Source organism: Equus caballus, chromosome 3, assembly GCF_041296265.1.
Source record: "Equus caballus isolate H_3958 breed thoroughbred chromosome 3, TB-T2T, whole genome shotgun sequence".
NCBI lineage: Eukaryota > Metazoa > Chordata > Mammalia > Perissodactyla > Equidae > Equus > Equus caballus.
In genome coordinates this window covers 72,384,844-72,410,081 of record NC_091686.1, presented here as the reverse complement: position 1 = coordinate 72,410,081, position 25,238 = coordinate 72,384,844, and the positions used below count along the sequence as shown (strand labels likewise).

The 25,238-nt window shown below is 35.0% G+C and overlaps 1 protein-coding gene across 7 annotated transcripts in view; it reads left to right on the top strand.

Annotated features, from left to right (window-relative positions):
* Positions 1-9,433, top strand: part of YTHDC1 (YTH N6-methyladenosine RNA binding protein C1) — a 35,712-nt gene extending 26,279 nt beyond the window's left edge. For 4 of the 7 annotated variants that reach the window (XM_014738670.3, XM_005608739.4, XM_070262393.1 and 1 more), the window contains 7 exons: positions 259-425; positions 2,936-3,018; positions 4,292-4,328; positions 4,401-4,464; positions 4,575-4,637; positions 6,117-6,251; positions 8,441-9,433. In XM_014738670.3, coding sequence (XP_014594156.3) covers positions 259-425; positions 2,936-3,018; positions 4,292-4,328; positions 4,401-4,464; positions 4,575-4,637; positions 6,117-6,251; positions 8,441-8,665 — 774 coding nt within the window. In that variant the 3' untranslated portion in view covers positions 8,666-9,433. The remainder of the gene's footprint in view (positions 1-258; positions 426-2,935; positions 3,019-4,291; positions 4,329-4,400; positions 4,465-4,574; positions 4,638-6,116; positions 6,252-8,440) is intronic. The other 3 variants (XM_001501526.7, XM_014738671.3, XM_070262392.1) reach the window with 1 other exon arrangement.
* Positions 9,434-25,238: the final 15,805 nt, after the last annotated feature.

Sequence of the window (25,238 nt, the reverse complement as noted above, 5' to 3'; positions counted from 1 at the left end):
TTTAAGGAACCGCATTTGTGTATTTTACTTTGGAGATTCTACACTTTTAGTTTTTAGCTTTATATAAATAACATGAAACAATTTTGAAAGGTTTTTTCCAAAACCTTTCAAGGAAGTTGATTGGAATCCCATGTGATCCTTACCCTTGGGAAGGAAACCTCCAAGTCAGTCTGTTTTTGTTCTTGTACACCAGGAAAATAGAAGTCTGTTGAAAGTTTCTCCTGTTTCATCTTGTAAATTCGTACTTTCTTACTATAGGAAATTGAACTCGAATGTGGAACCCAGCTTTGTCTTCTATTTCCCCCCGATGAAAGTATTGACTTATATCAGGTCATTCATAAAATGCGTCACAAGAGAAGAATGCATTCTCAGCCCCGATCAAGAGGACGTCCATCCCGTCGAGAACCAGTCCGGGATGTGGGAAGGTTAGAAACGTTCTTTGGACTGATAATAGGCACATGTATCAGAATAACATGATGGAGGAATGTGATTCGTCAAAAGTTTGTCCTGCGGTAAAGAAGAAAGAGAAAATCCTCAAATCAAGCTGCATGGACTAGTTTGTGGCTTCATTGAGGATTTCACATGGTCACCTTGGTCTCAGTCATTTTTCAAGAGGAGAATGGGGATCTTTCCTTATGCAGAAAAAGTGCTAAAAAGTGATAACCAGATTAGATTAGATAATATTGTGATAATACAATGTATACAATTGAAATGAGGTGGGCCTTTGTTGCTAAGAACAGGCTAGAAAGGAGGAAGAGGAGGAATTCTTTATTTGCCAAAATTGTTAATATTTTGTAAAAAGCCTTTTCTTTCAGGTGTGTCTCTGGATAAGCCTTGTCAGATATGGGACTTTTATAAAGGATCACTAATATTTTTTCAGAAGATGACGCCTCATTTAGAGGATAAAATATTTTAAGTTATTTTGATATTCAAGAGGAGCATTATTGGGACTATTTGAGATTTTATCACCGTGATGTGTTAATCCCATTGCCAAATATTCTCTAACATGTACCCAGTGAATTCACACATCTTGCTGAGCTTCTGAAAACAATAGGTTCTTTCCAAAGGGGATCAAGTGGCCTTGGGAGACCCGGCAACAAACCAAAAAGAAGGGCTGTTGCTGTGTCTGTTTACAACTTTTCCAGATGCTGGCAGTACCTGTGGACTTAAAAGTGTTTTTTAGAGGATCGCCATGGTTATTGATCACTACTTTATGAACTTAAACATCATTTTCCAGGAAAAGGGGGTTTAACTTGTTACAGAATTGGAGAAGTCTTTGCAAAGGACTGATTTATGCCCTTCTACCCAACACCTTCCCTTGTATAGATTTGCATACAGCTAAATCTAAAATTTCTGCTAAAGACTCTTGGATGTATGGTTGATGGGATGAAACCTTTGGTTAAGTTTCCTTTCAGTGGAAACATCCTGTGGTAGGTACAGATAATCCAACAAGAGTCCCCATTTCTTTGAGCTTAAAAAGGACACTGTCGAGTAGGTAGGAGGAAACCTGGCAGAGCACCCTTATTTTTGGCCTAAAAGGACTGAGCACCAAGATGTCATTTGAAGTTTTAAGCTAAGAGGTTTCCAGTGCAATACAGTACATACGAGTGAAGTTTTTACCTCAGTTTTGCAATGGACTGCAAACTATACTTATTACACCACTACACCTTCTCTCAAGCCTGCCAGGGCCTCCATATATGTATGTGGCTTACAGCTTAAAGTCAGTAGTTGGACTACTATATGAACTGTTACTATCATGTTTTATACCGGTCGTAAATGCACTCCCCAAACTACAAGAAAGCGGTATGTTTATTTTTTAAACCAGCTTTTAATTTTCTTAGTCTTATTTATTGTAGATACAACTGTTTTTATTCTGTCGGGGGGCTTGGGATTATTGCACTTTGCACTTTTAGTGAGTTTGTGTTAGAAAAGTTAATGAAAGTAGTTGATGTTCAGAGAAATAGCTGGAAAACTAGTGATGCCAGGTTATTACAGAGTTTTTATTTGACATTAAGGGTAAAAGATATATTACCCAAAAAACTTGAGCTTTTTGTTTTTATTTTCTGTAGCTCTTTATTAAATGCTAAGTAAAATGAAGTGTATTTAATGATGTATTACATTGCTGAGATATATGGAAGACAGTAAAGAGCAGCCCTCTGCATATAGTAAAATTTCATCTTCTAAAGAATACACTTTGAACTTGTTTTATGAACTCTGTTAAAACTCTGCCCCATTACTTGCTATTTTTATTTTAAGGCATTGTCTGTGGAAAAAATTCCCTTAATTCCTAAATGTTATTAACTATAGAAGTTAGTTTTTCAAAGTATTAAGATTTTCAAAACTTTCCTGTAAAGTCACTTTTAATTATCAAATTTTCTGTATGACTGTGTGAAAAGTATAATTTTGTGTGAAGCAGAAGAAAAATAAGAAATTCTTAGTTTTGTTTAGACTGACCCTAAAATGACATTAGCAACTTTAAATATGTAGATTTTAGAATTACCTATTGTGTAATGGTGATACACAATTTTTTTCCTTTCTTATTCACCTGATTTTGAGATTTTATTTGAGAAAATGTTTTAATTGTTAAACTGGATATATACATTAGTTTGAGGGCAGCTCAGTTACTTTTGTTTAGAATACTAAAATGTGATTTATGTATTTTGAGCAGATTCTTTTTTCCATTTGTCTTTTCATAGCATGAGAATTGCATAGACTATCTAGTTTCGGCAATACATTTAAGGATTGGTTTATAGTAACTAATTTGAGAAATTAAAATTTAGAAATTTTAAGATTATTTGCTCACCAAAATTTAGGGTGTTATTTTAAAGAAAATAATGGGCTATTCTTTATACTTAGTTCTGTCAGAAACTCTTGCTTTGCTGTTTGTTCTCCCAGCAGTTTTTGGTTTAATTTCTAATGTGTCTAATTTGTGTAGGCGTCGACCAGAAGATTATGATATTCATAACAGCAGAAAGAAACCAAGGATTGACTATGCCCCTGAGTTTCACCAGAGACCAGGTTAATATTTTATAATCCTGCAGATATTTGACTTAAAATTATAAAAACAAACAAACAAAACACAGAAACTTCTATCATAATCCTGTGGTTTTAAAAGTGAGAAAATTTAGGATGTGGCTACTTAAACCTTAGGAAGTTAACAGTTCTCACATAGTAATTACTTTGTTAAGTAACTTCCTCCACTTTGTTAAGGTTGTCTGATCTACTCTAATGTGACTCATTATCATAATTTGTTAATTACCTGAAGTTACTAATTTATAAATTACTGCACCAACAGGAACTGCACATGTGTTTTAAGATTAAATGTAGATAGAGAAAGCAGTGATCTTATACTCTATTGTGCTTTTTATTCCCTATGATACTTACTATTTCATGTGTATAGCTTTAATTAGAAACTCAAATTATGCTATATTTTTCTAAATAATGTTTGACTTCATGTTTTTAGAGAGGAATGGGAAATACTTGGTTTGTAATTTAAAAGCAGCTAAGTTAGTCTTTCCCTTACTGGAATTAAAAAAGGCAAACTGCATCTAAGAGAAGATATTTATTAAAACAGTGATAACACTTATAAAATATTAGACAGTTTGGAAATAGGTGTTAGTGAGCATTACAGCAGTATTACATAAGTGGCTTGATAATCGGCCTCATTCTTCTTCAAAATGGGTATTCCAGAGAGTGAAATTAGTTTTCCCCCAGTAACATGGCTAAAGTGTTTTACATTTTATTTGTGGAGTCCTTACTAAAAGAAGGGGGAAAGACTGTTTCTCTTACCATATGGTTCTTTCATTTAACATGTATGCATCTTCATTTTTGCAGTTTTGTTTTTCTCCCCATTAAGTTTGCATATTTTAAAACTATCTATGGTTGACTTAACAAGGCTTGTGTGTACCATCCAGGTGGAAGGTAGACATTTGTTTTAAGGAAGTCCTATTACAGTGTCCTCAAGATAATTCCTCTGCCGTTACCTTCCTTATGGTGTAGGGTGAAGAAATTTTCTATCTAGTGAGAATTGGGATGTGGATTTAGAAGATCCATATGAAAACCTCTCTAGCACTTTGTAATTCTGTGATAACAGTAAGTTATTTAGTTACTTCCTAGATTCTCATGTAATCTGAGAAGAAAATCCGAAAATGGAATATACAATAATAGCATCACTTAATAGCATCACTGTATTTCATGGGAAGAATTGAAATGAGTGGTAAGGAAGGTCTAATTATAATGCCATAATAAAAAATATAAATTTGATTTACTAAAATGCTTGATGTTTGAACAGGGTATTTAAAGGATCCACGATACCAGGAAGTAGACAGGTAAGTTGGGTTCACTCTTGCTTAGTTTTGAATTACATTCTTGGAACTAGTTTATGAATTACCTGAATTTAGTTTCACAAATCTTATTCCCAACAGACGATTTTCAGGAGTTCGCCGAGATGTATTTTTAAACGGGGTAAGCATTGTATTTTATATTTTTAATGTACATAAAATCAGGATCTGATTTATTTTGTAAGCCTGAGTTGGATTTTTATTTGCTATTGACATTATCATCTTTCATTTTAGTCCTACAATGATTATGTGAGGGAATTTCATAACATGGGACCACCACCACCTTGGCAAGGAATGGTTTGTATTCTGTTTTTGCAAGTTATTTAACTTCATTTGTAGTTCCATATATTGAGTGCTTGCTTGGAATATGATTGTTACACTTACCCATTAAGGGACTTAAGTTACATATCTTTGGTGATAAATAATTACATGCTATTTTAAAACTAAAGACTAATGAGTAATTTGATTTGTGTTAATAGGGCAGGCTTACTTGATAGGTGTTATGGTTAAGTATTATAGTGGTTGTTAGTGCAAACTCTGCCTGCTTTTACGTACCTTCACTTCTCAACTCTGTGACCTTTGGCAAGTTTCATAATATATTTTTTAGTTTTCCTTATCTTTAAAACTCAACAGGCATTCCTTCATTCTTTGGCTTATCAAACCAATATTTAGTACCTACTCTGTTCAAGGCACTGTTTACTCTGGGTATACATTGGTGAATGAAATGGACATTATTCCTGTCCTTGTATGGCTTAAAGTTTAATGGAATAAACCTCGTGGGATTGTCAAGAAGCTAAATTTACAAAATACGTGTAAAGTTGAGCATAGTGCCTGATCCTGATACTCAGTAAATTCTGTATAGAAAATAAAGTTAATTAAACTGTTCCTAATTTTAATTTTTTCCTTTAAGCAAGCTGGATATTCTTAGGGTATATTTTAAGGTATTGAGGATAGCTGAAGCATTATATGCCTAAGAAATAAAAAGCTTGGAAGTTTTAGTAGTTCTTATTGTTTCTTATCTTTTTTTCCTTAAATTTTAAATGCTGCCTATAATATGGCCCCTTCGTCTGACTTTTGTTTCACTTAAGGTACTGTATACAGATAGATGAATTTATAAGGTTTCTTTCCTTTAGATTCTGTAAAATTAAAAAAAATCAAAATATTTAATAATGTCTTGGCACTAACTAGGGAAGTAACCTTTGATTTGCCCCTATTCATTTTATAACGGCATTTAAAAGTTCATTAGCTCCTGGAGGTTTTTTTTTTTTTTTTAAAGAGTAGATTTTTGCATAGTGGTTAAGATGACTGATTCTAGAGCCAGGATGCCTGATGTTGTGTCCCAGTTCCACCCCTTTAGTAGTGTAATCCTAAATTACTTAACCAGTTGATGCCTCATTTTCCACTTTTTTAAACTAGGAATGATAATACTTATCTCATAGGTTTGCTGTGAGAATTAAATAAGATGTGTAAATTGTTTAGGACAGTGCCTATCTCATAGTAAGCACTGTGTGAGGGTTATTTCTATTAGTATTTAAATGATATGGTATAAAAGTATAAACATGTTATTTTAAAAGATGTGTGATTAGAGAGTTTATAATGCACATATTTTCAACAAGTAAATAAAGAGGGTATTTTGAAGAACCTTAATGCCATCAAAGTAAATGGCTAGTACAGATTATTGTTTGGGATGGGTGATTTGGGTAGGGGAATTCTAAGAATGATTTGTTTACAGAGCTATTTGGGTAGATGCTTACGGAAGTGGTTTTCTTTTTTTAGGCTCCTTATCCTGGAATGGAACAACCTCCACACCATCCTTACTATCAGCACCATGCTCCACCTCCTCAAGCTCATCCTCCTTACTCAGGACATCATCCAGTACCACATGAAGCAAGATACAGAGATAAACGAGTAGTAAGTGCATGAGAAGGCAAAAGTGTGAGGGAGCTACTAAGAATTCTGTAAACAATTTGAATGTGGGTGTTGCCAGATTATGTTGAATGGTGGACTATTTAATATTCTTTGTGCAAACTATTTTGGAGTAGTTTACAACCTATTTTTTGTTAAGAAATGGCTGATCTCTTTGGATTATCTAAATAGACATATTTCTTTTACTGATCAAACACAAACTGCTTAAGTTGAGGCAACTCCTACATGTAACTCTTAGGTGTAATGTCCTAGGGATATAGTAAATTAGGACATTTTCTTTCTGTCCTGAGGTCTTCAGTTATAACTGTGTAATTAGTATTGCAAATAGATATTTCTAAGCTTTCTGTATATTCTGGCTGGCTCAGTTAATTTTCATAGGACAGGTGGTGATAATCTCCAATCCCATTTAGTCATCTATTTCTGTTTATACCACATTTTGTTAAAATTAGTAACCAAGTGAATTGTTTCACTTCCTCTCTATCTGTGATTCTTAGGATGATGCTAGCACATGACAAACAGATGTTAAGAAATGAAGCAGAACAGTAATTGTCCTTTAGTAATTACTGGTTCTAATAATTCCATAAGATCCATATGAAAGCTTTTTTTGCTCACTTCAAAACAGGTTGAATGAAAGACTATAGTTTGAAGTTTCTGGGTTTTCATTATACTAGTTGGGCTGAGATTGTTTATTAAATGGTATTTATTTATTTCCTTGATACTTTTATTTTTAAAAGTGAAATTGTTTTCTGGCACTTGCTGACATAATTCCTTTGTATATAAATTTGATAGCTTTAGAAAGGTAGTTTGGTTGTTAAAGTAAGATAACACAATTTGGGATTCCCAACCCTGCCCTCCCTTGACATAATGAGTTTGTGCTGGGCCAAGTAAACATCCTTTTATCTTCCGACTTAGGTGAAGAGCATGTATATTTGAGATAGCCAGTTGGAGCAGTAGTTTCCTAGCCTGTCTTTGAGATACTTTTATGTGATGCCATTTATTTCCTATCCTGGTAAAGATGTTAATCTTTCAAAATGAAATCACATTAGGACCTTTAATAATTCAGTAAAACAATTTCTGATCCTAACTGACAAACAGACTTTAGTAGTTTTTTTTTTCAGTCACACAAGAAGAAATATACAGCCTGTGTACGATGAAATCTTAGTTAACTAGATCAGTTGTGATGTTTTCAAAAATTCCTTTTTTTAAATGATTGCATGATTTTCAAAATGGGAAGTCTTTCTAAGATTCTCTTACCAAAGTATACTTGTCCTTTTTAACAAGTTCTGCTATTTCATGCACCTTTAGAGTGTGTGTGTGTGTGTGTGTGTGTGTATGTGTGTATATATATGTATATATTCCATGGTTATGTAATAATCACATATTCACTGTATGTGAAAGATAGTGTGCAATTGTGTTTCAGACCTTAAAGTCTATATTTAAGCTGACTTTTGAAAAGAGACCAATTTCTAGTTCAGAAGTAAAGGTGAGTTGAGAACTAAAAGTAGAAAGCTAGAGCAGGGGTCAAGCTAAGAAGTAGCCACAGTAACTTGCTACCTCACTTAGTTGCTCATAGTACTCTTTCTTGTCCTTTTCAGCCTTTTGTATATTATTAGCTCTGTGTGGAATAGACTTCACAGTCTTACCGAAGTACATATTTTCTTAAAATTCTATCAAATTCCATAAATTGTTTGTCATTTTTTGAAAGAAAATCTGGACTGTAAATTCCTTATTTCACCATAAGAGGGCAGAGTTGGTTCAAGTTAGTTTGTAGAATCAAAGGATGAAAAGAAAGTAGAGTTCATCTCTTGCAGAAAAACATTGATGACATTTAGCATAATTGGCAGCATGTATGCATGATGCAACATTGATGGTCATCACTAGGAGATTACTTTGGCCTAAATCTTATTAAAGGAATTGGATGGAAAAGTTACTGAAGTTACGTAGGAAACTACATGAAATTATTTTTAACTGATATTTGGATAATGTCTGTTGTCGGTTATCTAGTAAGACATCAAAATCCTTTTTTTGAACAATGTCAAAATTACATTTTATAAATTAATACATTAGCGCATTTCTCTAGATTGTTTCTCTCTACCAGACAATAATTACAATATAGCCACTCATAGATTCCATTTGATTTTTAACATACCTAACCTATTTCTTACCTTTTCTAGCATGATTATGATATGAGGGTGGATGATTTCCTTCGTCGCACACAAGCTGTTGTCAGTGGTCGGAGAAGTAGACCCCGTGAAAGAGATCGGGAACGAGAGCGAGACCGCCCTAGAGATAACAGAAGAGACAGAGAGCGAGATAGAGGACGTGATAGAGAGAGAGAGAGAGAGCGATTATGTGATCGGGACAGAGACCGAGGGGAGAGAGGTCGATATAGAAGATAATGCGCTTTTGGAAGCACTGATTGTTTAAAGATAAAAAATCTTGTATTTTTTTTTGTGTGTGTTTACAAGTAGTAAATTTATTTTCAGCTGTCTACTTAACGTTCATTGTGTAGAAGGATTTATTATGACCCTTTTTGTTCCAAGCATGCAGTATATTAAGAACTGGAAAAACTCAAATCCTCCAAAAATGCAATTGACAGTTTGAGTTGACCTTTTTATTGGGGCAGAATGGAACAGTCCAAGAATGTAGATATTGATTCATTCTCCTTAAATGTTTATCTACTTATAGTATGTTCATCCTAGTTATTTTTTGTTTTCTTTTTTCCCTTTGGATCTTGATTGATGACTACCATTATATTTTGCTTCGATGTGTTTCTAAATATAGTTGCACACGGTTCTGTAAAAAATGCTGCTATCAAGTATGCAAATATTGAAGTATGATGGTTTGACTGTATGGCAGTGTTGTAGCAGCCTCTTGGTTTCTCCCTCCCTCTTTTTTTTAATCTTAAAAAGTCACTTTTTATTTTTCTTCAGTCTTCAATGATGAGAGCAATATGAAGAAGACATTGCTATCTAATTTTTAATCTTTTTAAATAAAAAATTCCTATGTTCAGTAGCATGGTTGATGCTATTGTTTAGCCTTCCCCTCCAAACTGTATACATTGGCTTGGAATGTTCACAACTTGCGTGTGTGGCAGCAGAAGATAATTCCCGTATTCTACATTGCTACTGTTTTGTATAAAATAAATTGGTAAAGATTGACACTTACCTGCTGTATTTCTTTCTTGTCTGGATGCAAGTTTGTTTTCTTCTGCATTAGCTGACATAAAAGAATGCTTTGTGTTTAGGAATTGTAGGAATCTCATTTGCCTTTTTTGCATATTTTAGCAGAAATGATTGAGGCCAGTTACATTGAAAGCTTCTATTTCTAACCTAAGAACTAGTGGGTACACAGTGGAGTTATGTTGCTATTTTGCTTAAGTATTTATTCATCTGATAAGATTTTTGGACCTACTCTGGTCACAGTATTGTTTTCTTTTTCATATTTTCTATTGTCTTCATTTTCAATAAGTGAAGATGGTTTCTGTTTTACTTTTAAAATCCACTTTACAGTTTAACCCTCTTATAGTTAGTTACATATTTTAAGTTAACCTTCAGCCCCTCCCAGGGTAACAAGCTGTATAAAATACAGCCACACAAGACAACAGTTTATGAAAGACTTTTGTGTTTTGCATTTCAGTTTCTTGAGTTATACAGTAGTCCTCCCTTATTTGTGGTTTTGCTTTCTGCGGTTTCAGTTACCTGCAGTCCAAAAATACTAAATGAAAACTTCCAGAAATAAACAATTTATAAGTTTTAAATTGTACACTGTTCTGAATAGCATGATAAAATCTGGTGGTGTCCTGCCTGGGACGTGAATCATCCCAGCACATCTATGCTTTATAAGCTACCCATTAGTTACTTAGTAGCTGTCTTGGTTGTCACATCTACTGTCATGGTATCACAGTGCCTGTGTTCCACTAAGCCTCATTTTATTTCATGGCCCCAAAGCACAAGAGCCGCGATGCTGGCCATTTTGGATATGCCAAAGAGAAGCTGTAAAGTGCTTCCTTTAAGTGAAAAGGTGGAAGTTCTTGACTTAATAAGGGAAGACAAAAAATTGTATGCTGAGGTTGCTAAAACTTACAGTAACTTTTATTACAGCATATTGTTATAATTGTTCTGTTGTGGTTAATTTCTTACTATGCCTCATTTATAAAGTAAACTTTATCATAAGTGTGTATGTATAGGAAAATTCAGTATAATCGGGTTCAATACTATCTCAGTTTCAGGCATCCACTGGGGTCTTGGAACGTATCCGCTGTGGATAAGGGGGGACTACTGTACCTGAATTTTGGCCTTTATTAAGTTGAATATATATCCACCTGAGCTATTTCAATATGTGACCACTTTTTTCTTGTTTTCATACAGTATCATAGTTATAATAGAACTCTGTACCGAATCATGATCACAGTTTTAAAGTTAGTCTATATTGGGGGAACACAGGAACTTCACTCTTGAAGGATATTTAAAATGATCAGTTTACTGCTTTCATATTCTCACCACATTTAGAATATTTTTTCATGCATTCACAATTAGTTTTATTTACCTATTTCAAAAATAAGCCCTAGGGATTTATTTTAAATCTGTGCAGTGTGGTAGAGAGGGAATAACATTTAACAGGGTGTTAGGAAACCTGTGTTCTAGTTTAAGCATTGCCTTTAGTAAAACTAAATCAGTAGGTAATGTAAGATAAATCATTTTACTGACGTTTTGTTTGTATTCATCAGTAAGTTATACAAGTTAATTTCTAAAGTTTTTTTTCAAGTTCGTAAACTCTGAAGAATTTCTGAGATGGAGAAGAATCACCGAAAATGTTACTTTGAAAACCAGTTGTACAAAACTGGTAGGTATTACTAAAGTCACTTTCCTGAAATAGTAATAATCAGAAATTATAGATTATGTTGAGTACTTAGTATGTAAAGACACTTTGTGCTTACGTGCTGACTTGTTTCATCACCATATAACGTACTCCCTGTTTTTTTTTTTTTTTTAAAGATTTTATTTTTTCCTTTTTCTCCCCAAAGCCCCCCAGTACTTAGTTGTATATTCTTCGTTGTGGATCCTTCTAGTTGTGGCATGTGGGACGCCGCCTCAGCATGGTCTGATGAGCAGTGCCATGTCCGCGCCCAGGATTCGAACTAACGAAACACTGGGCCGCCTGCAGCGGAGCGTGCGAACTTAATCACTCGGCCACGGGGCCAGCCCCGTCGTACTCCCTGTTTTTACAGTTGGGGAGACAGGCCCAGAGATGCTAATAACTTGTCCAAGATTACAAAGGTAGTAACGATGGAGCTGAGATTCCACTTAGATTTTTAGCCAGTTTGGTGTTTCAGAAGAAGCCACCTCATCTCTTTTCGAAAAAATACAAGTTAATGTTTAAAACGGTGGTGCTAGGTTCTACTAAGGATAGAAAGCGTATTTCCTTCAAAGCTTCCCTTTTAAGAGGTTTTCCTAAAGCGTTTAATCACTTCTGATGTTAACCTATGCTTTGTATTTTGGGTGTTAAAAAGTTTAGTATCCAGTTAATAATCTATTCTAAAAAGCTCAACACTTAGTTGAGTTCTTACTAAGTATCAGGCATTATTCTATATGCTTGGATTAGCTCATTTAATTCTCATAATAACTGGTTTCTCCCCTCTTGATTTTTTTGGATGAAAAAAGTGACAGAAGAACTTGGTGTAAAATTTTGCATGATAATTTTTTTTCTATTCAGAGGAATCAAAATATTAGACATGTAAAGTTGAAATTTTTGACTATTTGAAGACATTTATGACAGTCTGCCTTAATGTGAAAGGGGTAATTTCTTCCATGTACTCTACAATGTTGGTTCTAAATCTATACATCAGCAACATGTGCAAGTCAAAAATTTTAAGTTTAGGTATCCAGTTGGGTTTTATTGGCTAAAATAAAAATTCAAGGGAGTGAAATTGAATTCAGGTATCTCACTTCTCTTTTGGATTTGCTTTCCTCTGTGGTGGTTTTATTCTCAGGGATAGTCTTAAGTGTTCTAAAAATGGCCATCACCATCTGCAGGTTTCCGTTATTCATATGGTTCTCAATGTCAGCAGGAAACAGCCATTTTTCCACCACGTTTCCATATCAGTTCTACAAAAGGACTGTGACTAGCCATGCTAGCCTGGAGCCAGCTCCAATCCTATTTGTGTGTCCAGGGAAATGGAGTTCTTTGACTAGCTAGCATGGGAGGCAGGAGAGGCAGGGAATTTTATGGTCGGCTCCATTGGAAGTAAATCAGGAGGGACAGTTCCCAAATGACATGGACAAAGTAACAAATGTTTGATAAATCTATGGTCTCATAGAGCTAACATCTAAATGTCTGACTTCTCGCTCAGAATATTTTGTCATAGGCATAGCTTCCTTCTGCTTCTGGCTATCTATCTGTTCTGTAGAATACCTTGGTCACTCTTCTGCAAGGACCTGCATTTTGCTTTGTCATACCTTTAAAAATTATCCTAAGGCATGTGGGATGTACGGAGTAAGAAGAAGGAAATGTGAATTGTTGCCAACATTTCACTGGCTATCCTGGAGTTCCCTGACTCCAAGGTAAGGGTGATTGACACACAGCGATCATTTTGTCTTGACTAAAAATTTTGTTTGGATAGAAAGTATTCTTAATGCTATTTGATACACATTAAAAATTGAGGCATGTGTGACACCATCGGCCCTTACTTTTAGATCTCAAGTCCTTTGTAGTAGGAATAGAAATCTTAGACTTAAACGATTGATAGTATTCTGTCCTCTAATATGGGTCATTGGATTTTTGCGTCTCCTTTCCTTCTTTCTAAATCTTACACTTTGTTTCTCTTTCAGTTTTTTCTCTCTCTGTCCTAAACTTGTCTGTGGCATCTGAAAGACTCTTCAACCCTACTAATAATATTCAGGGTATAACAGGTCAGTAAACAACTGTTCCAGATCTTGACTTCCACTGAGGTCACTCAAAAGAACTTTGTTTTTAAATTGTGTGTCCCGGAGACCGGAGGCTACAGTAAGCTTCACAGAGTTTCCAAGGGGCTCAGTGATTACGGAATGTGAGCTGAGTTTTTGGCTGGAAATGTTAAATCATTTGGCAAATGACTGGCTTCTAGAATGCGAAAATGCCTTTACTTATAGTGGTTTTCAGGAGTAGATGAGAATTTTGGTACAAAATTAAGTAGTTTTAATGGAAACATCCTATTTGGATTAAAGAGGTATTTCTTTTATTGCAGAAGTAATCGTGTTTTTCCTCTGTGTAACTTGTGAGAGTTTTTAACTGAAATCTATGGAGATAGAATATTATTGGGATTAATGTCAATCTCAGAAGACTCAATTTGTTCTTATTTTTGTGTTTAGAACTATTTAAATGCACATAAAATATTTATACAAACTTCCTTTTGGGCCTAAAAATTTTTTGTGTTGTATTTCAAGTGTACATCATTATATTTTGACTTTATAGACTACATCCTGCTTAGGATGGCTGCTTTTACCACCAAAAGTCTAGTTGCCATCTGTTGTTATACAAATGTACCCTTTTGCCTCTTTTGCTCTCTCCCACCCCACTTCCGCTCCCCTCTGGGAGTGGAATCTGTGTATCTGTGTATCTGTGAATCTCTGTGTCTGTGTGTTTGTTTGTTGTTGTTTTCTTATCTTCCACATATGATTGAAATCATAATGTATTTGGCTTTCTCCTTCCAACATACTTTACTTACCTTAAAACCCTCAAGGTCCAACCATGTTGTCACAAATGGGAAAATTTCATCTTTTTTTTTATGGCTGAGTAGTATTCAATTTTATACATACACTACATCTTTATCCAGTCATCCATTGATGAGCATTAGGTAGTTTCCAAGTCTTGGCTATTGTGAATAATGCTGCAGTGAACATAAGGGTGCATATATCTTTTCAGATTAGTGTTTTTGTTTTCTTTGCATAAATACCCAAAAGCGAAATAGCTAGATCATATGATATTTCTATTTTTAATTTTTTGAGGAATCTCCATACTGTTTTCCATAGTGGCTGCACCAGTTTACATTCCCACCAGCAGTGTATAAGGGTTCCCTTTTCTCCACATCGTCTCCAATACTTGTTACTACTTGTCTGTTTAGTAATAGCCATTATGACGAGTGTGAGGTTATATCTCATTGGGCTTTTGATTTGCATTTCCCTAATAATTAGTGATGACCGTCTTTCATGTTCCTGTTGGTTTTCTGTATATCTTCTTTAGAAATATATCTGTTGAGATCGTGTGCCCATCTTTTAATTGGTTTGTTCACTTTTTGTTTTTGTTATATGAGTACTTTATATATTTTGAATATTACCCTCTTAATGGATAAATAATTTGCAAGTATCTTTTCCCAATTGGTAAACTGTCTTTTCATTTTATTGATAGCTTCTTTTGCCCTAATGAACCTTTTCAGTTTGATGTAGTCCTGTTTATTTTTTCTTTTGTTTACTTTTCCTGGGGAGACATATTCAAAAAGATACTACTAAGACCAATGTCAAAGAGTGTACTGTCTATGTTTTCTTCTAGGAGTTTTATAGTTTCAGGTCTTAATTCAAGTCTAATCCATTTTGAGTTGATTTTTGTGTTTGGTGTAAGATAGTCGGTCTACTTTCATTCTTTTGCACGTGGCTGTCCAGTTTTCCATTTATGGAAGAGACTTTCTTCATTGTATGTTCTTGGCTCTTTCGTTGAAGATTAACTGTCCGTAGATGTATGGTTTTATTTCTGGGCTTTCAATTCTGTTCCAATGGTCTGTGTCCCTGTTTTTGTGCCAGTACCATGCTGTTTTGATTACTATAGCTTTGTAGTATATAAATCAGGGATTGTGATGCCTCCAGCTGTGTTCTTTTTTCTCAGGATTGGTTTGGCTATTTGGAGTCTTTTAGGATTCTTTGGTCTATTTCCGTGAAAAATGTCATTTGGACTTTGATAGGGATTATATTCAATCTGTAGATTGCTTTAGGTAGTGTGGACATTGTATCTGTTTAGTTCTTCTAATTCATGAACATGGAATATCCTTTCACTCAACGTGCCCTGATGAGCAGTGCCATGTCCACGCCCAGGATCTGAGCCAGTGAAACCCTGGGCTGCCATAGCGGAGCGCACGGACTTAACCGCTGGGCCATGGGGCCGGTCCCTCTTTGATTTCTTTTAACAATATTTTATAGTTTTCAGTGTGCAGGTCTTGTACCTCTTCGGCTAAATTTATTCCTAGGTTTTTTATTCATTTTGTTGTGATTGTAAATGAGATTGTATTCTTGATTTCTTTTTCTGCTATTTTTGTTATTAGCATACAGAAATGCCTCTGATTTTTATATGTTAATTTTGTGCCCTGTAACTTCACTGTATTCTTTATTTATAATAGTTTTTTGATGGATTAGGATTTAGGATTTTCTACATATAAAATCATGTCACCTGCAAATAGTGATAGTTTCACTTCTTCCTTTCCAATTTGGATCCTCTTCTTTCCTTTTCTTCCCTAATTGCTCTGGCTAGGACTTCCAATTCTATATGGAATAAGGGTGGTGAAAGTGAGCATCCTTGTCTTGTTTCTGTTCTTAGAGTGATAGCTTTCAGTTTTTCACCATTGAGTGTGATGTTGGCTGTGGGTTTGTCATATATAGTTTATGTTGAGGTACTTGCCTTCTACACCCATTTTATACAGAGTTTTTTTTTATCACAAATAGATGCTGAATCTTGTCAAATGCTTTATCTGCATTTATTGAGGTGATCATGTGATTTTTATTCTTCATTTGTTAATGTGGTGTATTACGTTGATTGAGGATGGTGAACCAACCCTACATCCCTAGAATAAATCCCGCTTGATTGTAGTGTATGATCCTTTTAATGTATTGTTGTATTCTATTTGCCAATATTCTGTTGAGGACTTTTGGATTGATGTTCCTTAGTGATATTGGCCTGTAGTTTTCTTTTTTTGTGTTGTCCTTGTCTGGTTTTGGTATCAGGGTAACGTTGACTCTGTAAAATGAGTTAGGAAGGTTTGAGTAGGATAGATAATAAGTTTTCTTTGAATGTTTGGTTGTTTGGTAGAATTCACCAAAGAAGCTATCTGGTCCTGGACTTTTGTTTTTTAGGAGGTTTTTGATTACTGTTTTGATCTTTCTAGTGATCAGTCTACTCACGTTCTCTGTTTCTTATTGATTCAGTTTTGGAAGGTTGTATAATTCTAAAGATTTATCTATTTCTTCTAGGTCATCCAATTTGTTGGCATATATCTTTTCATAGTATTCTTCTATAATCCTTTGTGTTTCTGTGGTATCTGTTTTAATTTCTTCTGTTTTGTTTCTGGTTTTATTTGTGCCTTCTCTCATCTTTTTAGTGAATCTAGCTGAAGGTTTGTCAATTTTATCTTTTCAAAGAACTAGGTCTTAGTTTCATTGATCTTTTCTATTGTCTTTTTAGTCTCTGTTTCATTTATTTTTGCTCAGATTTTTATTATTTCCTTCCTTCTACTGATTTTGGGCTTCATTTGTTCTCTTTCTAGTTCCCTTAGGTGTTATTTTAGATTGTTTATTTGAGGTTTTTCTCATTCCTTTAGGTAGGCCCGTATTGCTATAAACTTCTCTCTTAGTACCGCTTTTTCTGTATCATACATTTTTGTGTGTTGTATTTTCATTTTCATTTGTCTCCAGGTATTTTTTAATTTCTCCTTTGATTTTGTCACTGACCCAATACTTGTAGTATTTTGTTCAATCTCCACATATTTGTGACTTTCCAGTTTTTTTCTTGTAGTTGATTTCTAGTTTCATAATGTTGTGGTCAGAAAAGATGCTTGATATTATTTTAATCTTCTTAAATTTATTGAGACTTGTTTTGTGACTTAATATGTGTTCTCTCCTGGAGAATGTTTCATGTGCGTTATAAAAGAATGTGTATTCTGCAATTTTTGGATGGAATTTTCTGTATGTATCTACTAAGTCCATCTGGTCTAATGTGTCTTTTAAGGTCAGTGTTTCCTTATTGATCTTCTGTTTGTATGATCTAGCCTTTGATGTAAGCAGGGTGTTAACATCCCCTACTATTATTGTGTTACTGTCAATTTCTTCTTCTATGTGTGTTAATATTTGCTTTATGTATTTAGGTGCTCTTATGTTGGGTGCATAGATACGTACAAGTGTTACATATATGCAGGTGTTTACAAGTGATATTTATAAGTGTTCCCTATTCCATTATGTAGTGCCCTCTGTCTTTTGTTTCAGTCTTTGGTTTAAAGCCTATTTTGTCTGATAGGAGTATTGCTACCCCAGCTTTCTTTTCATTTCCATTTGCATGAAATGTCTTTTTTCATCTCTTTACTTTCAGTTTGTGAGTGTCTTAGGGTCTGAAGTGTCTCTCTTGTAAGCAGAATATAGATGGGTCTTGTTTTTTAATGCAATCAGCCACCCTCTGTCTTTTGATTGTAGCATTTAGTCCATTGACATTTAAAGTAATTATTGATAGGTATGTACTTATTGCCATTTTGTTACTTTTTTGTTTTTTGTAGTTCATATCTGTTTGCCTCTTGCTCTTTTCCCTTGTGAATTTAATGACTTTCTTTAGTGTTATGTTTAGGTTCCTTTCTCTTTATTTTTTTGTCTATTTATTACAGGTTTTGGTTTGTAGTTACCATGAGGTCATATATGATAACCTATTAAATAGCATTCTATGTTAAGTTGATGATCTCATAAATTTGACCTCATATTAAAAGCCCTACACTTTTACTCCCCTCCCCACATACTATGTTTTTTACATCATATTTTACCTTTTTAAATTTTTTCTATCCCTTAACCTCTTATCATAGATATAGATTATTTTAGATGAGTTTTAATCCCCATTTGTCATATATTTTTTTTTTTTAAAGATTTCATTTTTTCCATTTTCTCCCCAAAGCCCCCCGGTACATAGTTGTGTATTCTTCGTTGTGGGTTCTTCTAGTTGTGGCATGTGGGACGCTGCCTCAGCGTGGCTTGACGAGCAGTGCCATGTCCGCGCCCAGGATTCGAACCAATGACACACTGGGCCGCCTGCAGCGGAGCGCGCGAACTTAACCACTCGGCCACGGGGCCAGCCCCCCCATTTGTCATATTTTAAAATCGGAAACTCGTGTTCTGTTTTCTAGAAAAACTCATGCAAGAACTGAGGGTCTTCTCATACTTTGTAAGCAAACATCTTTAAAAACATACATTGTTTGATAGCAGGTGTTTTTCATTACTGCCATGGGGTTACACAGTTTGAAATAATTTGAGAACAGACTCCACTGACTCCTCTTTATTTATTAGTAAATTCTAAATAAAGGTTATAGTGAATGTTATTGATTTCCCGTATAGACTCCATTCATTTTTTTATTTATCCTAACAATTCTTCAATTATCACTCAAGTATCCCACTCAAGTTCATGCCTGAACCCATGTGATTCAGGAATAGCTGGCCCCATCCTTAGGGATTTTGATTGGCATGAGTTATCCCATTCCCTCAGGAACTCTTAAATCAATGGCATGGCATTCCATTTGCCAGGACTTGGCTTAGAACTCAGCAATTTACCATTTGTAGGCCATTGGGATGCCCTGGGGGTTTTTCCGAGGACTTATGGGAAAGAGGTTTACTTACTTTTAGGAGAGAGTCAATGGAAGAGATACTTTTTCACTTCACTAAGTTATGTGAATTTGAAGCCTGGGACTGTTATTACTATTTTACCAGCTTTAGGGAACTGGTTTAAGGATAAATCCAAGAAACGACAAAGCTGGAAGCATCTTGCATGATGGAATAGGGCAGAACTTTTTGTAATCTTTGAGGAACTTTTCTGCTTAACTTGGTGTTAACACAAAGACCCTGTAAGTATAGTCAAGGTTTTACAGAAACAGGAAAAAATCATTGGGAAGAGGTCATAGATCTGAATAAAACAGGGTGTGCAGGATCAAGAGGGACAAACAGATCTTGATAAAGTACACTGCAGCTCACTAAGAGGTCACATAGGAATATGTTTTGCAATGAACTCATCAAACCCAAGTGTTAATGCAGGGGAAATTTACTCAGAGCACACTGGAGTTGCATGGTAAAAATTCGATAGAGAAGGAAAAGCTAAAATGGGAGAACTTTTATGACGTCACACTTAATCTTCACATCACCTCTCTCTGGTGAGCCATGTTGTTTTAACTCAATAGACCACAATCTTGTAAGCCGAGGAAGGAAGAGCTTATTTCTCCTCTGTGTTTGGGAATGTGTTTCTTGTTGCAACCTGGGAAAGTAGCAGTCCAGATGGGATACTGATTAGAAATGAATGAAAAAAAATCAAACTGGTCTTTACAACATTATTTATTTATTTTGAGGAAGATTAGCCTTGAGCTAACATCTGCTGCCAATCCTCCTCTATTTGCTGAGGAAGACTGGCCCTGAGCTAACATCCGTGCCCGTCTTCCTCTACTTTTTATATGTGGGATGCCTACCACAGCATGGCTTGCTGAGCTGTGCCATGTCCACACCAGGGATCCGAACCAGCGAACCCCAGGCTGCTGAAGCGGAACATGTGAACTTAACCACGGCACCACCAGGCTGACCCCACACATTTGTTTTTTAAATTTTAATTTGTGTTAATCTATGTTTTTATTGAGACGTGATTTACATATATTAGTGTCAGATATATAACAATGATTCAATATTTGTATATATTGTGAAATGATTACCACAATAAATCTAGTTAACATCTGTCATCACACATAGTTACACAATTTTTATAACTGGAAATTTATACTTTTTGACCCCCTTCATCCATTTTGCCAACCCCCCACTCTGGTAACTACCAATCTGTTCTCTGTATTTATGAGCTTTTTTTTAATCCATGTATAAGTGAGGACATACAGTATTTGTCTTTCTCTCTTTCACTTATTTCACTTAGCATAATGTCCATGCATTAGCGTAATGACCATCCATGTTGTCATGAATGACACATGAAAACATGCTCAAAAAATGAAATAAGATTTCATTCTTTTTTATGGCTGAATAACATTCCATTGTGTATATATTCCACATTTTCTTCATCTATCCAGACATCAGTGGACACTTATGTTGTTTGCATATCTTGACTATTGTAAATAAAGTAGCAGTGAACACACAGAACATGCATGTATCTTTTCAAATTAGTGTTTTCTTTAGATAGATACCCAGAAGTGGAATTGCTGGATCGTATGGTAGTTCTATTTTTAAGTTTTTGAGGAAACTTCATGCTATTTTTCATGGTGGCTGCACCTATTTACATTCCTGCTAACAGCGCACAGAGGTTCTCTTTTCTCCACATCCTCACCAACACTTGTTTCTTTGTCTTTTAGTAATAGCCATCCTGCTTAATAGGTGTCAAGTGATGTCTTGTGGTGGTTTTGATTTGCATTTCCCTGATGATTAATGATGTTGAGCATCTTTTCATGTGCCTATTGGTCATCTGTATGTCTTTGGAAAAACATCATTCAGATCTGACCATTTTCCACTCAGATTGTTTTTTTGATATTGAGTTGTATGAGTGCTTTATGTATTTTGGATATTAACCCCTTATCAGATATATGATTTGCAAAATATTTTCTCCCATTTAGTAGGTTGCCTTTTCATTTTGTTGGTGATTTTCTTTGCTGTGCGGAAGCTTTTTAGTTTGATGAAGTCCCGCTTGTTTATTTTTGCTTTTGTTGCCTTCGCTTTTGCTGTCATCCAAAAAATCATCACCAGGACGGATGTCAAGGAGCTTAGTGTCTATGTTTTTTCTAGTAGTTTTATGATTTCAGGTCTTAAGTTCAAGTCTTTAATCCATTTTGAGTTAACTTCTGTGTATGGTGTAAAATAGTGATCCAGTTTCATTCTTTTGCATATGGCTGTCTAGTTTTCCCAACATTATTTATTGAAGAGACTGTCCTTTCTCCATTGCATATTCTTGGCTCCTTTGTTGTAAGTTAATTGACTATAAATACATGAGTTTATTTCTCAACTCTCTCTTCTGTTCCATTGATATATGTGTGTTTTTATGCCAATATTATACTGTTTTGATTACTATAGCTTTGTAATATAGTTTGAAATCAGGAGGCATGATGCCTCCAGCCTTGTTCTTCTTTTTCAAGATTGCTTTGGCAAATAGGGGTCTTTTGTTGTTCCATGCAAATTTTAGGATTGTTCTAGTTCTGCGAAAATGCCATTGGAATTTTGATAGAGATTGCGTTGAATCAATAGTTTGCTTTGGGTAGTATGAACATTTTAGTAATATTAATTCTCCCAATTCATGATCATGGAGTATCCTTTCACTTCTTTGTGTCGCCTTCAGTTTTTTTCATCCATATCTTATAGTGTTCTCTGTATAGGTCTTTTACCTCCTTGGTTAAATTTATTGCTAGGAGTTTTATTCTTTTTGATACAATTATAAATGGGATTGTTTTCTTAATTTCTTTGATGGTTTATTATTAGTATATAGAAAAACAACAAATTTTTGTATATTGATTTTATATCCTACAACTTTACTGATTTATTAGTTCTAACAGTTCCCTGAGAGCACTTAGAAGTGTGTGCCAACATTTTAAGATTTGCAAATGAATCTCTTTCACAAAAGGTCTGGGTGCTTTTCAAATGGCTGTTTCTGTGCTGGGCCCTGTGGTGAGTGAGTCTGAGCACTAGCCCTTTAAGAATGATTTCTCACTTTCTACAGCACTTTGGCTCTCCTGGAGGAGAGCCTCATTGATTTTTAAAGCCAGATGTTTTAGGAGCATGTCTCTTAGGTGCAGATCTTAAAAGTTGGCGTGCCCGATTTGGGGAAGTGCCCGATTTGGGGAATGAACCCTTTGCTCCTCTGGGAGAAGCTCTGGGTTCGTGAGTTCCCTGCCAGTTGTGGTTCTCTGCACTGAGAGGTGGGGTTTATGGTGAGATTGGGTCTCAGCCTCTCCTACCCACTTTGATGTGGCCTCTCTCATTTGCCTGATGTGAAGGAGTTGTTCAGATGGTTTTCAGGCCTTTTTCAGAGGAAATTGTTCCATATGTAGCTGTAGATTCTGTGTGTCCCTGGGAGGAGGTGAGTTCAGGATCTTCCTGTGTCACCATCTTGAACCACCTCCTCAAAAAAAATTTATATCCAGTCTTCTTAGAGCTTCCATTAAAAATGGAGAGAAAATATGAACTAACACAGATTTTGAAATTATGTTCAATACAACATGTCAGTAAATTTACATTAATTAAATTCAATGAAAATATATTAAACATTTCCAATGGGACACTTTTGGAGATATGTACATATATGGAAATGTCTTAAGACCTTAAACAGCTCATATAAACTCTTGGACCATCAACTTAAAATAAGGAGGTCTGGGTTTCAAGAGAAATCAGCGTGGTCACCTGAAGAATGCAGTGGTCCAGTAGGACTCAGTGGGACCCTGTGGTACCAAGTGCCAGTTCAGTGTAGATTCTGGGTGGTCTCCAGTGGGTTTCTCTGAAATCCTGCTGACTACACCAAGAAATGTTGATGCAAATAATCCATAAACAACCTATAAATAAAAATTGGTGTGAGTTTATTATGAGCCAACCCTGAGGACCATATATCCTGGGAAAGTCCTTTCACAAAGGAATGGAGCACTGCAAAAAGTAGGAGTGTATAGCGTGGTTCTATACTGTCAAAGAGCATGTATCATATATGATTGAAATGTCCGTTTTACAATAGTCACAAGATTGCTTTGCCAGCACAGCAATTTGGTGAACATGGTGAGTTGGCAGTCTCAAGGTGGTGGGTTGTCACAACATGAGCACAGCAGGTCAGCAGTCAATTCTTAGTTTAGAGAGAGATGCTTATCCTTATGGATATGCCAGTATGGGGGAAGTTACATCCTTATCTTTCAGGGCATTGTTCTTTGGGACATAGTAAATACTTAAAGTAGATATACAATGCATGCTCAGCAGCCACGTCAGGCCCTTTTGGAAAAAACAAGTTCAGGCCAAATTAGTTTTCTGTTTTACACCAAATGGCTTCCTCATATATTCCAATATCCTATTGCTTGTCATTTATTTATCAGAGATAAAATACGTATTCAAGGAGAATGTGAGTATGAATTCAGATAAATTAGGATTTGGGGAAATGCATGAGTTTTAGAGGTGCTATATAAGAGGCATGATGGAACATAGAATAGGAGTATAGTTGAAAGTGAAGTCAAAAGCTATGTTAGAGCCAGATTGGAATTATTTGCTGAGGTTTGGTTTCTTCATATAAAGTGATGCTTTGGAAGATTATAAAAGTACTATAATTATCTATTGAAATTACAACAGTAATACCTCCTTAAACAAATATTAAATTAAAAGATACATAAAACATGATAGTTTCACTTTTCAATCTAATCTGATTTATATGGATAGCATGTTATCAGTTGGATGTTTATTACCCAGGCTTTTTTCTATGTTTACCTAATAACTTGTACACGTCGTTTTAAAATTATTATTTTAGAAAAAATATATACCTATTTATGCAGATAACATTTTTCCACTTAACGGTGTATCATGAACATAGGTCTGAGTTAGTGCATATTGACTACATTTTTTTCTTTTTAATTGCTTCATCTTTTTTAATGTATGGATGCACCAAAATGTCTTTATCTGTTTACCTATTCTTGGGCAGTTAGAGAAGTCCTAAATGTTACTATTACAAATGTGCTATAATGAAAATTCTCATATATATTTTAACACTTATACTATTTTTTGTTAATATAGGGAAGGATCTTGAAATAATATTGTTTGGTCATTTTGCATTTTGATAGGTATTGTCAAATTGTTCTCCAAATAGCTGTATAATTTACTTGAACAGTTTATGAGACTTGCCCATTTACTGTATACTCTTATTAGCACCAGAGATGATAGAGCCCTTAAATTCCTCCAGTCTGACAGGAGAAAACACTATTTCATTTTTGTATTAATTTGCATTTCTTTAATTATTTATAAATTTAAAGATCTTTTTGTAAATTCATTTAACTATTTATATTTTCCTGGCAATTGCCTTTTACTATTCTCTGCTCATATATCTATGAGTTTACCTTTTTATTATACTTTATACATATGAGTAATATACATATGAATATTAATTAATGGCTTCTGATGTGTGTTGTCAATGTTCTCTACTAATGATAGGTTGTCTTTTTATTTTGTTTATGGTATCTTTCTTCATATAAAAGGTTAGATCTTTTATACGGTTAAGCATGTAAATCGTTTATTAATGGATTCCTGATTTTGTCCTGTTTTCATTTCAAGTTTCTGAAAAGTGTTCAATATAGTTTTAAAATTTTTTATTTTTTGAGTTCATAATAGTTTACATCAATGTGAGATTTCAGTTGTACATTATTTCTTGACTGTCACCACATAAGTGCTCCCCTCCACCCCCTGTGCCCACCTCCCACCCCCCTTCCCTTGGTAACCATTAAACTGTTTTCTTTGTCCATGTATTTGTTTATATTCCACATGTGAGTGAAATCATTTGGTGTTTGGCTTTCTCAGACTGGCTTACTTCACTTAGCATAATTCCCTCCATGTCCTTCCATGTCATTGCAAATGGGATGAATTTGCCTTTTTTATGGCTGAGTAGTATTCCATTGTATATTTATACCACATCTTCTTTATCCAATCATCAGTCGACGGGCACTTGGGTTGTTTCTGTGTCTTAGCTATTGTGAATAGTGCTGCAAAGAACATGGGATGCATATGCTACTTTGGATTGTTGACTTCAAGTTGTTGGGGTAGATACCCAATAGCGGGATAGCTGGCTCCTAGGGTAGTTCTATTTTTAGTTTTTCAAGGAATCTTCCTGCTATTTTCCATAGTGGCTGCATCAGTTTGTATTCCCACCAGCAGTATATGAGGGTTTGATTTTCTCCACATCCTCTCCAACATTTGTTATTTTTAGTCTTAGTGATTATAGCCATTTTAACAGGCGTAAGGTGGTATCTTAGTGTAGTTTTGATTTGCTTTTCCCTGATGATTA